Source organism: Panthera onca, chromosome D4 (genome assembly GCF_046562875.1).
Source record: "Panthera onca isolate mPanOnc1 chromosome D4, mPanOnc1 haplotype 2, whole genome shotgun sequence".
Taxonomy (NCBI): Eukaryota; Metazoa; Chordata; class Mammalia; order Carnivora; family Felidae; genus Panthera; species Panthera onca.
The window spans coordinates 85,975,320-85,993,042 of record NC_138351.1 but is presented as its reverse complement, the minus strand read 5'-3'; the positions used below and the strand labels follow the sequence as shown (position 1 = coordinate 85,993,042).

Genomic DNA, 17,723 nt, shown 5'->3' with positions numbered 1-17,723 from the left:
GTCACCTGGAAACCTAGGTAAACAATGGTCCTTTTGGGAGCACTCACTGCGATCCGGAATGCCAAGGGCTTAGCCCCGAGCCTAACCAAACTTGTGCCCAATAGATGGTAGCTCTTATCATTGCTATCTTAAGCTATGTGACCTTGGGGAAATCAGGGCACGTCTCAGGTCAAGTTTCAATGCTGCAAAATGGGAAATGATACTAATAATGCCTGCCCCAGGGCAGTGAGAAAATTCAATGAGATAATTCCCATCAAACCCATAGGCAGTGTGCAATAAACACTGGCCATGAATTATGAGGCATTCATTCAACAAATAACATTCAGCTCTGGTGCCTGGCCACCACAGGACCCCGAACCCAGAAAGGGGCTAAAATCTGCCCTCTTAAAGGATTGCTGGAAGTTTTCTCCTGACAGAATGCCTGGGCCCCAACTCTGGTTCCACTTACTAGCTGTGTGCCCTTGGGCAAGTCACTCAACTTCTCTGTGCCTCTGCTTCTCATCTAAGTAAATAATCACAACATCCATGTCACAGCGCCTTTAAAACCTGCGAAGTGCTGGGGATGCCTGGGTGGCTCAAGTCGGTTAAGCATCCGACTTCTGCTCAGGTAAAGATCTCAGGGTTGGTGGGTTCGAGCCCGGCATCGGGCTCTGTGCTGACGGTGTGGAACCTGCTTCGGATTCTGTGTCTCCCTCTCTCTGCCCCTCTACCTCTTGCGCTCTGCCTCTCCCTCTCAAAAGTAAATAAACATTAAAAAAAAAACACTAAAAAAATTGTGAAGTGCTTAGAGCGGTGCCTGACAAACCATGAGCACTCAACAAGCATCAGCTGTGGTTATTATTGCCGCTGCTGCTGTTGTGTGCTCTCTGGGCCAGGCCTGCCCATCAGCAAGCCCCCTGCAGCCGGGCCCCCTTCTGCAGCTCAGAAACTCGGGAAGTGTTAGCTCCTGCGAGGCCGCCCGAGTATCCTGCAGAACGGAGGCTTCTGTGGGCTTCCTCTCTGGTCTGTTTCCCCAGCAGCTGGAACACTCAGAAAAAAGCTTCCAGCCTGCTGGGCTTGTCAAAGCAGGGCCAGCTTTACTAGAACCAGCTTTGGACGGTAATTTTGCGGTCATAACAACTATTTTCTTTACATACTGCTATAGAAAGGGGAACCCCCTGCTTTTTTTTTTTTTTAACCTAATTGAAGACACCATCAAGCGTAAATATGCTGGAGTTTTTAATAAAAAACATGATGGAGGAAAACATTCAAAGCTCAATAATCAGAAGCCAGTCGAGTAGAGATGTCGCTCCCTCTCCCTACCCCCTTGGCTGTGCTCTGTGCGGGACTGGCTTTGGGGCTGGCAACTTTTAGACCTATGGCAAAAATAATGAACAGCAGTGAGGCTTGGAGATAGCCTGAAAAATATCCTGGAAAAGAAAAACATATGCCAAAGAGTGTGGTGTAAAAGTCATATTTCATGCCTGACTTTAGAGAATGTTAATAAGGATTAGAACCATACTCCAACAGAGCAACTATCAGTCAAGGCGGGGTAATTAATTTTGCTTCAGATCTCTGCTTGGGAAAATGAAAGCAGTAAGTGTTGTTTCACAGCACAGAGATTCCATCATACTAGAACAACCCAAAGAACTTCCAAAGCTGTGTCCTGATCCCAGCTGAAAGAAACCTGGCTGTTGCTGGCAGCCTCTGCTGGTCTGTCGCCGTGTAGATTTGGGGATCTTTTCCCAATGTTGACAATATCAAACTCTTTTTTTTTTTTTAAATTTCAGGATTGGCTAATAAATATGATTAAGATAACACATCCCAAACCACATGTCCTCTGCTCAGCCTCCAACATGTGCAGTACAGATGTGTCTTCCGTGTACAGATGACCCAGCCGGTTGCTCCCCTGAGGCAGGGACCCTGGGAGACAGAACCCCGAGGGGTCCTGGCAGCCCACTGGCCCTCTCTGGCCCTGGCCAGGCTGCTGGCCTCCCCGTGACCCACTTTAGAGAGGAAGGGCTGAGCCCAGGGTGTCTGGAAGTCAGACACTAGAAGGACAGAGGAATGGATGGTGGGATGTGGCACTGTGCTCACCTGGCTCTTGTCCCTGCATGTCCCAATTTAGAAGATAAAATTCCCAAATTCTGCTATCCAGAAAGCTTCCCAACTCATTCCATCATGGAGACATGCCTGTTACCCCCCTCAGGAACCAGGGTTGAAGGGCCTTCCCCTCCCAGTGACCTCAGACTAGGGAAAAAAGAGTAAGCCAGTGGCAAAGCCAGAGTCTGGCAGAGGGTTCTAGAAAGAATTGTGGAGTTGCCACACAGACCCCCTAACTTGGCAGTGGGCAGACTGGGGTTCCCGTCTCCCATTGTGCCACGACTGTGTGAGCTTTGAGGCAAATACTAGCCACACCTGGGCCTCAGTTTTCCCCTTTCTACAGGGATCCTGAAGAGGTCTTCATCTGGCACATGCTAAAGCAGTGCAAAGTATGGGTGGTGGGTATGTTCCTGGTGCGCCCACTCTGTGGTCACTGAGGAGGGCTCTTGGAGGTGGCAGAGAAAGCCAGGCCCTTGAAACACGGCAGGGAAGCCTGGGACTGTTTGTGTCGACAGCCAGCCAGTCTCCACCTCTCGGGAGAGGGGGCAGCAGTCTCAGACACAAGAGCCCCTCCCAGCCTGACCAAGCAGGGCCCTGGGTTAAGTAGGAGTGAGCCTCCTTCTTAGCTTTCCCCTGGGGCTAGGAGGAAGAAAGGAGTCCCTCAGAGTTAGCCAGGCCAGGCAGAAGGGCTCAAGTGGGCGGAGAAGGGAAGGGCATTCTACCACAGTGGTAGAATGAATGTATGAATGAATGAATGAATGAATGAATGTAAGAGGGAGGTAGGGGTCTCCCACTTCCCATACAGCAGGCAGGCTAGGGGTAGGGCACATCCCTGAGAAGAAGGTCACTAGGGGTCCCTGGAAGAGGGGTACTATGACCTGGCTGAGCCCCAGCTGCCTGCAGGGCAGAGGCTGGAGGGTCTCCTTTCTGGACCAGAGGCTACTCAGGGTAGACACGGAGGGTCAGGCTCCTCCTAAGCTGGGTGGGGTCAGGACCACCTAGTGGAGGAACTCTGTCACCAGCCCCTCACCTCCTTTCAGCTGAGATCGGCTGAGCATTGACTGCCGCATTTCTGGCCCCCTGTTAAAGCTCAGGCACTGGTCTCCCCGGAATACCCCAGGCTTCTTCCCTGCCTAGCAGCCCAGGCCGGTGGGCCCAGGGCTCGGCCAGGCCGGGCTGATATGAACCATCTGCGTTGTCTTAGGCCGCCCCTCTGCCCACTGTCCCTCTGAACTCGGCCGGTTCCCGCGGGCCGTTTGATGCCTCGTAGGGTCACAGACCCCCGCACACAAATCACCGCCGAGGGGCTGGGGGTGGGGTGGAGGCGCTGAAACCTAATCCGCAAAGTTTGCTCTGCCGCCGGCTCGCTCCTTCCCTCGCTCACTCGACCACCCCCCCTTTCCAAACAAGGCTTATTTTTCTTGCCAAAAAACCAAAGTTGGTATCAAGTGTTTCCAGGGAGAAAGTGTCTCCCCCGCCCCAGCTCGGGAGGAAGGGCCGGAGCTGATGGCTGAGCACGGGATTGCAGAGGGCTTCGGGAGGGAACCCTCAGGAGGTGAGGTCCCAGCTCCCGGGTCTGTCAGTCCCCATGCTTAATGGTCACAGACCCGACTGTCTCTGACCCTGCCCTGTCCCCTTGGTCCCCCTCCCAGATACTACTCTCTCCTTCGTGGCTCTCCATCCCTGCGCGGCCAGAGATGGAAGCATCACTTCCTGCCCCTTCTCCCTCCCCATAAAACAGCCCTTGCCTGTCGCTTTTACGAGGTGACACCCTGCTTTCAGCCCCATCCTCCCGCACCGGAGCCTGGGCTCGGGAGGGAGGAGACTGTGAGCAGTCAGGCGTCTCCAGAGAGCTCCCAGGGCACACTGGGGTCCTTGCGTGACTGCCCCAGAGCACAGACTAAGAGCTTTAAAAGGAGGCCAAGGAGCTGGGTATGTTAGAGACAAATTCCTCCAAAGTCTCCTCTCCAGCTCCATTGACTCTGGGGCCTTCGATCTGAGATGCTAGAAAACTGGCCAGGAGGTAGCCGGCCTGGTCCTCTGGAGGGGTGCAGAGCGGAGCCCCGGGAGCACACAGGTTTCGTTTGCTGGGTGGTTTTGCTTTTGGTTTTTTCAGCCGGTGCAGCGACCCGGAACCACGCCCGGGGCCGTTTCTCCGACGCCCGCAGCTTCCGACTGTGCCCGGAGGTGGATGCCGGCGGCTAAAGTCCGCGCCCCGTGGCGCCCGCTGTGCGGACTGGAGTTCTAGTTGTCGGAGCAGGCAGCCCGGTCGGGGCAAGGCAGAGACGTCGAGGGGGCCGGTCGGCACACCCGACTGGGTCTGTGCGGCCCGGGGCCGGGGGTGGGGGGTGGGGGGCACAGGAAAGGTCTGTACACTGTGGGACAGGGGTGGCGGCAGCAGCGGTGGCGAGAATAAAGGCGCCACGGGCCCGGCGGAGAAGCGGGTTTCCGCGGGGGTCGAACAAAGGAATTCGCCCTCAGAAGAAAGGGGCCGAGCGAGCAGCCGGGAATGGTCAACCCCGGATACTCTCGCAGGAGTAAGAGCGTCTCGACATCAGTCCCAGGGATCCAACGAAATCCGCCCCGCGCAGGACCCCAGCCTGGCATCTCCATTCGGCCTCTCCCTTCTTGTCAATCCCGCTTTCATGGGGATGGTGGGTGTGCACCCCCCAGCGCCACCTTTCCTGGGAAGAGGGGACAGAGTGGCCCGTGCTTTCCGTCAGTGGAGGCAAAAAGTCTCCCCCCTCCCAATCGGCATCTTCTGGTCGCGGCGCCGTTGCCCCCATTTTCCAGAAGCTGACAATTGAGGCTCCCAAAAAGCAACCCCTTCCCCCACCCCTATTGCAATGCCTGGCCGGCTCGGGAGACCCAAGCGCCCTCGGAAACGAAAGTCGCCCCCGGGGCGACAGGCCGGAGCTCCCCTCCTCCCGCAGCCCTCGGAAGGGGTGGAGGGCACACGGTTGTAAGGTGCTCGGCTTCTTTTCTCTGCTTGACATGAATAAGGGGATTAGGACGGCAAGTTTCCGTCGTTCACTCCGTCGGACAAAGGGCCCCGCGGTCAGAGCGGCGCAGCCTCTGATTAAACAGACAGAGCCCTGTCACTCAGCAGCATCCTAGGTACTTGTGTTCGTGACATAATCTTATTAGAAGATAAAACCAGCGAAATCCTTTTCATAATGAAAAGTTACATTTAATGGCTGGACTCACCCCCCAACCCCTCCCGACCCTTCCCCCCTCTTCCCGTTGCTGTTGGATATGGCTCGCCTGTAATTGGCATTTAAAGCACCAAGTCCGAGAGAAAAACGGGGTTTAGGGTTTTTGTAATCCCCCTAAACTGTCTTTGTTCGAAATCTCCACAGATACAAGTCTGTTAAGAGTAAATATTTGTGGATTGATACAACCACATTTCCCCCCCTACAAACCAAATCTGAAAAACCTCTGCCCTCCCGCCGCGCACGAAGGCCAGGGCGCAGGAGGGAGGGGGCTGGGCTCGGCCGGAGCGTCTGTATCGGGAACTCTGCGTTTGGGGTCGCCTCGCTGCCTCCAGGAGCTGAGGGACTTTGCACATTTCTCAGGCGGGAGAAAGGTCTTAGATTCTTTTTTCAATTTTCTGTGCTCTCGATAAACAAACCTCCCGAACCCGCTGCTTTTGGGCCTGCCTGAGGGGGTCGGCGGGAGGGCTTGGGGAGGGGCGAGGGCTTTGCTCAAATCCGAAAGAAAATGCAAACTCTCTCCACCGGCCTCGCTCCCTTCCAGCGGGTTTAAGTGGCTCCGAGAGGACTCGCTCCTCCTGGGTTGTGGAAGACCCCACCCGGCACGGCGCCCCAAGTCCAGCCTAGGAAAGCACCGGGAGCCACCAAGGGCCCCCGAAACACGAAGGAGTCCGAAGGTTGCAGCAGGGGCCCGGGTTCCCGGCTCCAGCCCAGCCCGTCCCAGGATCGGATTCCTTCATAAATCAGCGGCTGGGTGAAAGGGCTGCGCTTTAGAAAGGGCAGGACCGTGTGCGCGTATTAGAGCGCGCGGTTCCCAAATCCGGGCTAAACCCCTGGTGACACCGAAATTCATCAACCGCTGCTGGCGCCCGCGGCTCAGCTGAGGAGCCCCAGAGCCTAGGAGCTTGTGCACCGCGCTGCCCGACTTGGGGAATGAGAAGAACGAGAAGCAGGAACCCTCCAAGAGGTGGGCCTGGAGGAGGGCACGGGTGGGGACCTCGGGAAGCCGCCCCGCCCGTGCGCGCCTCTGGCGGGGAAGGAAGCTCACCACCGGGGAAAGGCAGTTATTCTAACCTTTTTCCTTCTCTGGCAAGGGCTGGCCCTACACGGACATTCTAGTGCGAAGAGGGCAGTGACCCCCAACCCCAAGCCCTTCCAACCCTGCGGCAGTAACCGCCCCCACCCCCACACCTTTCAGGCTGGGTGCTCTAAGGAGAATCACAGTTGCCCAGAGCAGAATCTGGGGCTTCAGGGAGAGTAGAACTTGAGGACTTAGGGATGCCATCAGCTTTGGGAGTTAGACCCACCTGGGAAAATTGTGCTACAGAGAAACTCTGGACCTGAGAGAAGTTACAACTCTCTCCACCTCGGTCTTCTCACCTATCCAGGGACCTAGAGCAATAAAGGTCAGTACACATCGCAGCACTCAAGAAATGTCCGTTCCTTTTCTTTCTAGATATACTACTTCAGCCTGCCCCTCTGAGGTCAAGAAGGCTCTGCTCCTGGGAGTTCACAGCTACACTGGCCATGTTCAAGAGTAGGCTGGCTAAAGGCAGGACCTATGTGCCTCAGTAGCAATGGGGAGCCATCCAGAGGCTGCTGCCTGCCTGCCTGCCTCCAAGGACCAGTTTCTGACAGCCAGACCTGTCCCATTACCTTTTCAAGGGAAAAATTCAAACCACAGGCCACAGACCTGGGTAAGGAGCAGGAGGAGGGTGGGCTAGGCCACTCTGGGAGGCCTGTTTAGGAGGCTACACTCTCTGGGCCTGCTCTGAAAGGCAGACAATGCATTCCTGCCAGGCAGGGCGTCTCCAGCTCACTTCCCAGGCAGGCAGGCAGGCAGGCAGGAAGGAAATATACATTGACTGAGTGCCCAATGCAGGCTGGCACCTTTGGGTTTGTTTCACTTTATCCCCAGAGGTTGACTCCCTTTATCCTGTGAGATTGTAATTATCACCCCTGTTTCACAGAGGAGGAAACTGAGGCTCAAGAAGAGCCTTACCTAAAGGTCTTTGGCTTGTGTCACAAGAACCAGAGACATTCTGGATCCCCGACCTGGACTTGCAATTTTGTACTTTCCTTTGAGAAAGTGTGAGAAAATGTGCCCCACCCAGGAGGCTCTCCATTCTCAGGAGGTGGCTCCCAGAGCACCTTGGTCCTCTCCATCTCCACAGGCTCGGGCAGCTCCAGGCCTGGGCGGGCGCCCAGACCCCGACAGCCCCGTAACTATGGCGATTCAGGAATCACATGACAACAGTCACGGAGTCCCGGAGGAAACCAGGAGGTGGGAGAAGGGGGAAGAGCAGTCACACCCAGCTTGTCCTGACCCACGGCTCCTGCTTCTCTCCCGTCACTGCTTCGCCAGCACCCAACAGAGGTGCCCGGGGGGTTGGGATAAGGGGAATCCTGGGCATCCGGCGGTCCAGCATGCTATCTCAGCTTTCTGCATCTAGCTGGCAGCTCGGGGGTCTCCTCACGCCTGCCAGCCCCGGTGGGCACCTCTGTTGCTCTCAGCAGCCCTCAGAACCCTCCCCGGCTGGCAGCCACCTCACAGTTCCCAGGGAAACCTCTTAAGCACGGGCCGCCAGGAAGCAAACATCTTTGTTTCTTCTGGAACCAAACTCCAGGAACTAGGTTTTTCCTTCAGCAACACTTCCCCCAGTTCACCAAGTGCAGGGCCAGCCAGGTGCTCTGCCATCAGCCAGCACACTCGGTCCGGGGGCCAGTCTGAGCCAGGCTCCCGATGGAGACAAAGCCCCCCCCCCCCATGTACTCACATATCCCCCGGACCCCTGTACTCCCCACAACCCCCCTTCAGGGCCCCAGGGTTGACAGGGCAGGTCCAGTGGCTGCCAGTCAAGAAGCTGAACAGAAATGGATACAATATTGCCCCGGGAATAACAAAGGAAGGGCCCTCGCAGAAATTTATTTGTTCTGATCAGGGGAAGCAAAGGTAAAGGGCAGTGAGGAAGTGCTGTCAGCCAGGCCTGAAACCCAAGAAAGTTGCCATTCTGAGCACAGTGGCCCCTTATACCCCACTACTCCACAAGGCAGCAGTAGTTAAAGCAAACACAGGCCCTTCACTGCCCCGTCAGTTACACCTTCCCCCCAAAATTACACAAACCTTGAAAGATTTTTCTGAGAGAAGATGGATGCTTCGGGAGACTTGAGGTCAAGGCTAGGCTGTTTAAAGTATATTATTAACAAATAAACATTTACTGCAAAAAAAAGAGAAAAACCCTATAGGCCACCGGGGAACCAAATCATGTTGCTTTTGGCTTCAAATGACAGGAGACATTTATGACATGAATGGAGAACACCAGCCGGTCGATGAAATGGCAAACGTCTGCCACTTTGCTTCCTCTGCCTTCGTGAATCAACTTTTTCAAATATGGTTTTCAGCCTTACCCTCCCCTCACTACCACCGCCTCCCCACTTCTGACTGCAGTAGCAATAAATATATATAATTTTGGTTTTGCTCTCTGCTGCCATCAGCACAGAATCTGGGAGATGGAGAGGGCTGGGTCAGCCAGAAAGCCAAGAGTTTTGGGTCCTCCTGCACCCTCAACTGACTGACAGCTCACACGGGCTCCTTGGATGAGTGGACCATCCCTTTCTTCCTCCCTCCCTTGAAGCTGAGGCCCGATTGCGGTGTCCAACGAATTGGAAGTTATAACTCATGTCGCTGAGTGTATCCTCCAGTCCTCAGCCTAACTAATGCCAAAGGAGGACTGGGATTTTTTCCCTCCTATTCTGTTTTAAAACCCTCATGGCCACAGGACAGAGGAAATTCCCTGGGCAAGAACTGCCAGCCCATCATGGACAGAACAGACCTCTGTGGGCTGGAGGATCCTTCTGACCACCTAAGCTGGTGTTTCTCTACCTTTTAAACCTCATCTTCTCTCTGAGAAAGGTACAGATCCCTAGATCTCTTCCCCTCACGCGCCCCCCCACCCTGCCTTCTGAATCTCCCCCTCATCCTCAGAGATGTCAGCCCCCCCCTTGCCATTTGAATCACAAAAAAACAGTAAGCACAAAGGGTTTTCCAAGTATGAAATTAGACTTCCATGTAGGATTTTCCAAGCTGTACTCAGACTCTAGAGATTCCAGTTGCTCCCCAGTGGAAAGATCTTTGCTCTGGACCAACTTCCACTCCCTCTCACGCACCCCTGCCCCAAAGAGAAACAGGCCAGAACACCAGGCCCATCCTGATACCTGCCCTTCCCGATCATGCACAGGTGGCATTTGTTCTGATCTCTACAATCAGTTTTTCTGCCTCTCTGGAGGTCGTGACGACAATACTGGATCCCACGGAGTTTGGAACACTTACTGCAGCCTCACCAGATACCTCATGCTATCCTTGCAACCACCCCGGGGTGTTGTATCATCACTCCTAATTTGCTGATGGAGAACCTGGGGCTCAGAGACAGGTCGTCACTTGGCTGAGATCACACGGCTGCTGAATGGTGGGGCTGGGAGGTGAATCCAGTTCTGTCTCAGAACCTAGAGTTCTCTTCATCACTGAAGGAGTGCTGGCCCTCACAGCGCCCCACTCAGGCAAAGGGAGCGATTTTCCCAGGGGTGCTCCTCATCTTCCCTGCACAGAGAGGTTCACGGCAAGCCTACCATGCCAGCTGCACCTTTCTCTGGCATGGAACGCAGAGGCAGTTTGGTATGTCTTCAGCGACAAGACATTCTGGCCACGCTGATGGTGATAATAGCGACAACAATAATTTCCAGAGTATTAACAACATGCCAGGCAAGATGCCAGGTCCTTTGGGGCATGTTATCTCGAATCCTTATTAGAATCCTTTCTCCCAGGTGGATATGTCCCCATTTTACAGAAGTGGCTCAGGTAGATGCCAGGACTGTGTGGCCCTAAGCCTGGCTCCAAGGGGCAGGACGGGAGGGAGCTGAGGGTCGACAGTCACACACCCCAGAGGAAATCCTCACAGCCTTCTTCTCCTACTCAAGAAAAATCCTGCAAATAAATTAGGCTGCGTTAGCCCAGAGCCTGGGGAATACAGGGTGAGCCAGGAGTCAGCTATGAATAATGCCTCCGTTCAGCAGCAGATGACCGCAGCTTCAGGAAGCCCTTTGCTTACTCTTTTACCTGCAGTCAGGGTGCTGGCGGGGGTGGGGGGTGGGGTGGGGGGGGTTAAGTGGGGGGTGCCTTCCCAAGGGCCAGAGGGTCCCCACACTCGGGCTGACACGGTGAGCCCTTCGGCCCTTGAAGCCCCAGGAAGGACACTACGGAGGCCTTTTTATAAGGCAAAGCGCTGGCTTTGCCTTCCGAGCAGACCCATTTCCAGGACAGGACCTCTATCTCAGGGTGTGGGCTGGGATGTCTGCCGCTCCGGGTTAGATGCGTGGGGGCCATGCCAGCTGGGATGCCTACTGGTAGAGGAGGTGCTGCTGGTAACTGGCACCCCGCAGTAAGGCCTATAGGAGTCCTTCCAAGCAGGGAGAAAGAGCAGGCAGAAAAGGCTGGAGCCTGACTTTGCTCTCCCTGGGCTGTGCCACACCCCTACTGTGCCAGTGCTGGGGCTCCGAGGAGAGGTGAGCCTCCCTGGAAGGCCTTTCCCGGTGTAAACACTTCCAAGGAGAGGAATGCGCTGGGAAGAGCCAGGTTGGGCCACTGGAGCTGCAGCCAGCTGGGGTGGATTTACCAAAAAACAAAACAAAACAAAACAAAACAACCCACCCCAGGACTCAGTTTTTTCTGAAACTCCAAGTCTCGCTGCTCCCCCTTCCGCGGGTGGGCGCATCCTACCTGGGCAGGGGAGCCCAAGGGGACCCTCGCAGGCTCAGCGGAGCCCTGTAACTCTGCGTGCCGAGAGGCGAGGCCGCCCGGGCAGGCCCGGCCGGCGGAAGGGCGCCGCCAGCCCAGGACGCCGAGGCGGGAGCGTGGCCCGAGCAGGAGCACCGCGTCCTCCGGCGCGTGCAGGCTCCCGCTCGCACACCAACGAATCTCGGGTCGCCCGGCCTGGGAGCTGTCTTACAAGCGATTAGACTCCATTTTGTGACAGATTTTTGGACTCTCCCACCGACCCTCCCCCCTTCCGGAGCCTCCTCCAGGAATTCGCCACCTCCTCAGGATAGAAACGCTTTCCAGACGAGCGACAGACGGCAAGAAAGGGGACTTACATAATTCTACTTGGCCAAAGCCACCAAGAAAAAAAAATGGGGCGCGGGGGGGCATTATGTTGTCATTAAAAAAAAATTTTTTTTTCATGTGTTCTCAGGAGGAGGAAGGAGAGAGAGGTGTCCGTGATTTTGCGTTTGGAGGCCCCGTTTCCTCCCGGCTTCTAACCTGGTTTTCTGTCGGAGAAGGAGCTCCGGCTGCCGAGGGGCCAGAGCCTCGGGCGCAAAACGATCCGACGCCTCCCCCCCGCCCTTTTTTAAAGAAGGAGCCCTCCAGAAAACACGTACGGAGAAAAAGTAAACTTTTCGAGTTACGCGTGAAATTGCCCAAATGCCGTGGCCCGCGCGCTCTGTTGCATCCGTCCAGGACGTGCGGGTGGATTTTATCAAATAGTATTAAATGTGCCCGAACGTCAATTAATCACCCCCGTGGTGCGTAAAATAACGTTGCGCTTCTGGGTGTCTCGGATCTTGAAAACAAATCGAAAGGAAGAAGAGACGCTTAATAAAAATAGCAACCTCTTTCTAAGGACCGAACCCCGCAGCTCCTCACCGGGCGAGGACATATTTTTCAAAAGTTACTGGGGGGCGGGGGATGGTGTGTTAATTTCCCTATACCGCTGACACACAGGCTGCACAAAATCGAGAAGGCACGTTTCTGCGCCCACTTTGCCTGGATTCTTGTCTTAAAAGCATTTACGCGCAGATGCAATAAATACGCATCTGCGATCCTCAAAGGAAAAAAATAAATCGTGAAACACACTTTTATTGTGCAAAGAACATCGCTTCCCCAGTGAGCCCCTGCCTGCCTCGCTGCACTGGCTCTCCCTGAGAAACGCTGAGGCGAGACCCGCCCGGGGTATTTGTCCACGGGATTGTCTTGATAACAACCCCTCCTCAGCCCCCAACTGGCCGGCCTAGTGCAGATACCTAATTGGCCTTATTGGAAGAAAGAGGGGGCGAGGGAGGAGGAAGGCACCGTGAGGGGCGTGAATAATGCCCGCCTGGAGGCTGCCGCCTAGCTGGACCCAGGCTCGGAACTCCGGACCTGAGATTCGCCCAGCACCAAAATTCCCTGGCAAACACATCCCGACTGCATTGAAGCATCGAGCTCTAGGGCGCCTTGTTTCTTTTTTAAACAAATATACTTTCAACAAAGCCATTGCAACTGTTTAATTGTTTTGTAAAATTAGGAGGTGGACCGCTCTGCTCTAAGGGAACATCCTGCTCAAATCTTGTGACTTTAGAGTTCTGTGCTCCGAAAAACCAGGGGGCATCATCTCCTTGTTTTAAACACAAGCTCCATAAAGGATTGAGGGGGAGCGGAAGAGACCTGGCAGATACGTATAAGAGGCTGGAAAGGGTCCTTCCAGTATGTGAAAAAAAAAAAAAAAAAAAAAAAAATTCCCCCAAATCTGCACAAATGCCTTGGAGGGCCATTTCCAGTTTCCTCGGCCTCCTGCCCCCACATGTTGAGTCATCCAGGCCAGTGGCGAAGCTGGAAGCAGCACTGCCAGAGCTGAGCTAAGGGTCAGGTAGGAAGAGGTGCAGGCCAGCAGGACATGGGTAGGCTGGAGGCTGGTGAGCCCTGCCCCTCGGCCAGACCAAAGCCCCCAACCGTATCCACCTCAAACTACTTTCCCCATTTTATTTGTGCTGCTCTATGCCCGCCTGTGGTAGAGCTGACTGGCGGCCACACTTTCTCCCAGAACTGGAATCTTATCAGTCCAGGCACAGCACAAACCCGACCAACGGCAATGCGCCTGATTTGGGGTGCTCCAGACAGAGAGAGAGAGAGAGGTCTTGGCTGGACTCTGGGATCAGCAAAAAAAGTTGCCTCTCTGAAATGTACCCCAATTCCTGTCGGCAGAGCCCCCAGTGGACAAGAAGAGCAAGGTGCAAAGAGCAGGTCCTCTTGGACCTCCAGACCAGGGGAGCACAGCCAGGCTAGGCACTGCTGTGGGACTCAGCCAGAACCTTTCAGAGTAAGAACCTAATACCTTCTTCAGGGCTCTGGCTTGCAGCCCGCTATTTCTAGGTCTCAGCCAAGCAGCTAGAGAGATGGAGAAGGGGCACCCCAGCCTCTCCACTTCCCATCGGGGCCTGGAATTAGGAACAGTCCTTGGGCAGCTAGGGAGGCTGCAATCATCACAGGCATTGGTTAGCCTAACCTTTTCCTGGAGGCTTGGGCGCACACAGCCCCCTCTGAGCCCCGAACCACCTGAGAGCCTACCCATCCTGCACGCCCATCTAAAAGGGTCTTCCAGGCCTCACTAGAAAGTTCTCGAAGGCACCCACACTGGTCTCCACAATGCCTCCCTGGGGATCCCCACACCCCCTTTTCGTCTGTTGCTCCTCTCTGCCTCCCTCCTAATCACATTGCCAGGCACAAAAAACAGAGGGTCAAAAGAAAAAGCCTGCTTTTACTCTTAACTGTCCCAGCACCTTGCGAGTCAAACCCACAGTCTCAGCTAAAAACAAAAGTCAGTAGGTAGGGCTCAACCCATAGTCTCTGGACTCAACCCCGAGGCTTAGGCTATGCCAGGGCAGAGCAGACCACCCCCTTCTCCAACACAAACACTCTGCAAGAAAGAAGGCCTGCTGGGGAAGGCTGACTTGGGCAGTCCTTCACCATCTGCCCCCCCCCCCCCATCCCCGACCTTCCAGGAGCCCCAGATTGTGGTTTGCCACCTCTTGAGGTCCTCTTCCCAGACAGCTTCTTCAGCCAGCAGGAATTTTAAGTGAAAAATTCCCGCATGGAACGGTTTGAAGAGAATGGACACCCTTTTCTATCAGGGACTAAAAGTACACCAGGCAGCAAGGTAGGAATGAGGCATCCCCAGCTGCTCGGGGAGTTCAGCACCCCCCTTCCCAACTCCACTTGCTTGCTCCAGGAATCCGAACCCCCCCTAAAACCCTACTTTTGGGAACCATACCGCCAAGGCCTGGCTCCCTAAAGCACTGTTTTCGTTTGGAAATAAATTCTTGGTCCCCAATTTAGGCCTTGGTGGGGTCAGGCCCTGTCCCTGGACGGAGGGATTGGTATCCCCTAGTTGGCCAAGGGCCTTGTCCTGTACCCCAACCAGTACAGGTTTCCGGACAAAAGATGGCAACTAGGGACCGCCGCAAGCTCCCGGCCACCCCACCAGTGGCGGCCAGGCTGGGACCGTTCGTCCCTGCCGGGAGACGCGCAGCCCGCACAGCCCTCGGAGCTGACGGGCCCAGCAGCGCGCAGAGCCAGCAGTTGGGCTGACACGGGCCGGGCCTGGCCTGGCAGTGGGGGTGGCCGGGCTCGAGTGCCGGGCGGCGGCGGGGGGAAGGAGGAGGACGAGAGGCGCTTACTGTTGGTAGTCTTGTTTGCAGTACAGTTTCCGATCCCGGAAGTAGCAGCTGGTGGTGAGGGCTTGCTGACACGCCGCGCACTGCAAACACTCCTCGTGCCAGGACGATTCGTTGACTCGCATCAGGAAGCGGTCGGAGATGGGCCGCTGGCAGCCCTCGCAGACGGCGGGATGCGGGCAGTCGGAGCCTGCAGCGCACAGGGCAAGAGCCGGGCCGTCAGCGCCGACCAGCCTGGCGTCCCGGCCGCGCGGTGCCCACAGCCAGGGCCCCAAGCGCGAAGGCAACCCGGGAGCGCCGCCCGCCGCCTGCGCTCCCCCGGCCGCCGCACCAGGGGCCGGGCAGCCTCCGCTGGTTCGTCCCAGCCCGCGGACTCCCTCGCGGAGAGGCCGCGGGTCTCGAGCCTTGGCTCGGCGCTGCAACTCTCCCTTCCTCCGGAGATCCAGCGCTTGGTGTTACTACATACGAGAACCCGGCAAGGCGCGGGGTAGCCGGCTGGGACCGAGGCAGGCGAAGTGAGGTTGGGGCGCTTGCTGGCTGACACGCCCCACGGTGGCATTCACGGTCTTCTGCCCCCAATCTCCCCAAAACCCAGGTGGCCCAAGGGACATTTTTCTTTTAGAGGCGCCTTCCATCAAGCAGCCTGGCACCACTCCCAAGCTTGCTAAGGTGACTACTTGGGTCTTCCATCACCCTTGCCGTCCGCCTCCTGCCCCCTCGGGAGTGGCAGCTCCAGCACCAAGGCCCAGTGAGGATGGTGGGTGGCAGCTGGAGCTGTCCTGGCCTCCCTCCTCCTAGGTGGTGCTCCTGCAAATCTCCGTCCCTCCAGCATGCCTGTTTAGGGGTGCCTGTTGCCCCTCTAGCGATCACTGCAGGAGTCTAGTCTGTGTCCCCCGCACCCCTATGTCCTGCAAAACATTTCCTTATTCCGTTGGTCTAGACGCCTGTGTCCACCTCGGGAGGATGCCCCTGTCCCCTGCCCATGACCACTCGGGCGTTCTGACCCCGCACTCACCCAGCAGCACCCCCAGAGTGGCGGGCCCGGGGCGCAGGGCGTGCTCCTCCATCTTGATGCCGTCCAGCATCTTGGCGCAGTCCGTCTGCCCGCGGGGGAAGCACCTCTCCAGCGACTCGGGACCTGTTGCTATATCCATGGGACGCGGGGCGCGCCGCGGGCCCCGCCGGCCAGGGTGCTCGCCGGCCCGCCCGCCTGCCCGCTCGCCGCCGCCGCGGCCCCGGAGCCGGGGAGGCGCGGCCCCCGCGGGGTTGGGGCTGCGGCTGGGGCCGCCGGCCGCCCCCGGCGAGCGTGGAGCGCCGACGCGCTGGCCCCGGGCCCCGGCGTCGTGCGGGCGGGCCCGGGCGGCTGCAGTCCGAGCCGCGTTCTCCCGGGCACTCGCAGCCACGCGCGCCGGCTCCTCTGTCACCTGCTTGTCAGCCCCGGAGCCGGGCTGCGGCGGCGGCGGCAGACGGAGCCGCGGGGAGGAGACGGCGGCGGCGGCGGCGGCGGCGGAGGCGGCGGGCGGGGGAGGGGGCGGGGGTGCAGGGGCGGCCCCGCGGGCTGGGGGGGCGCGGGCGGCGCAGCGGGGTCCCGGGCGGGGCGCAGCGGGCCGCGGGGCTCCAGGCGCGCTCCCCGCACTACTCCAGTGCCATGGTGCGCCCGAGGAGCCGCTGGGTTTAGAGCTGGGGCAGGCGGCGGAGGGATACTACGGCCGGGAGCCGCCTCACCCCTCCTCAAACTTCCTGACATTTGAACTCATTGGTGCGCCTCGTATCCCTGCGCCGGGATGAGCCGGCGGCTCCACGTCAAATAGTGCCGTCGCCGCCCCCCCACCCCCCGCGGGAGGGCTCCCCGCGCCCCCAGCTTGCGCCCCGCTCCGCGCCTGGCCTGGAGCGCGGGCCCCCGGCGCCCCAGCCAGGCCGAGCGCCCGCTGGCCTTTTGCAGAAGTTTGGGTCACCTTCGAAACGAATCCTTCTGCCCCACCCCTTTGAAAAATTGATTTGGGAGTTGGGGAATGAAGGCTTTCTTTTTTTCTTTCTCGCTTTCTTTATTATTAATATTTTGTAAAGCTTCAGCGCTAAGCGGAGTGGCCCCATGCGAGGCCAGACTGCGCGGACGGCGGGGAGCGCAGCGGCTCCACCAGGGGAAGGCGCCGGCCGGGAGTGGCCGCCTGGGGACCCCGTCTGTCGGCCGAGGTAGGTCGCTCCGGGCTGAGTTGGCGTCCCCTGGGCGGCGGCGCCTTCCCAGGGCCGTTTTGGTCCGCGGAGGGGCTGGCTGCAGGATTGAGGGACGGAGACCGACAGGAGGGAAGGGCTGCTGGCCCAGGACTGACCAAACGGGGGTCCTGGCCCAGGGAGAGGGGGATTGGGTCCCGGATTGGGGGTTGGGGGTGAGGGGTCCGGAAAAGATTCAGGCGTGGCAGGGACTGGGTGGAGGGGTAAGCGAAGGTCCTGAAAGTGTCCCGGAATCAAGGATGGGGAACACTGGGCAGGCGAGGAGGGTCAGGCCCTTGTTCAGGCAGGGAGAGTTTAGAGGACGATTAGGTCTGAGAGAGGGGTCCCGGGCAGAGGCGGGGGCATTAATGAGAACCTGGCCTCGCGGGATTTCTAGTTGCACGGGTAGAGGGTGGTGGCCCGGAGGTCGGTAACTGAAGGCCCAGGACGACGTGTGTTCGGTTGCTCGATGGAAACGGGATTGGCCGCTGGGATAGGTTACTTTTGGTGACGGAGGGGCCGGGCTAGGGGTCTGTAGGCCGCACCTGACAGGGACGGCGCCCTGGTCATATTGGGCAAAGTGGGCTTTGGCGCTGAGGAGTAAAAGGCCGGTAAGACCGAGCAGCCGACTCCCGCGCACGCTGGGCCTGGCACCCACCCCGCCTGGCACCGCGCTCGGTGCGCAGGCCGCTGCGTTTGGCTGCAGTGCATCGCGCCTAGGCTGGCCGTGTCTTC

General features: G+C 57.6%; 1 protein-coding gene across 2 annotated transcripts in view; it reads right to left on the bottom strand.

Moving 5' to 3' along the window:
* The window catches only part of LMX1B (LIM homeobox transcription factor 1 beta), an 83,559-nt gene extending 67,579 nt beyond the window's left edge, over positions 1-15,980 (bottom strand). For both annotated transcript variants that reach the window (XM_060608644.3, XM_060608645.3), the window contains exons 1-2: positions 15,793-15,980; positions 14,781-14,967 (exon numbers count right to left, since the gene is read on the bottom strand). In XM_060608644.3, coding sequence (XP_060464627.1) covers positions 14,781-14,967; positions 15,793-15,931 — 326 coding nt within the window. In that variant the 5' untranslated portion in view covers positions 15,932-15,980. The remainder of the gene's footprint in view (positions 1-14,780; positions 14,968-15,792) is intronic.
* Positions 15,981-17,723: the final 1,743 nt, after the last annotated feature.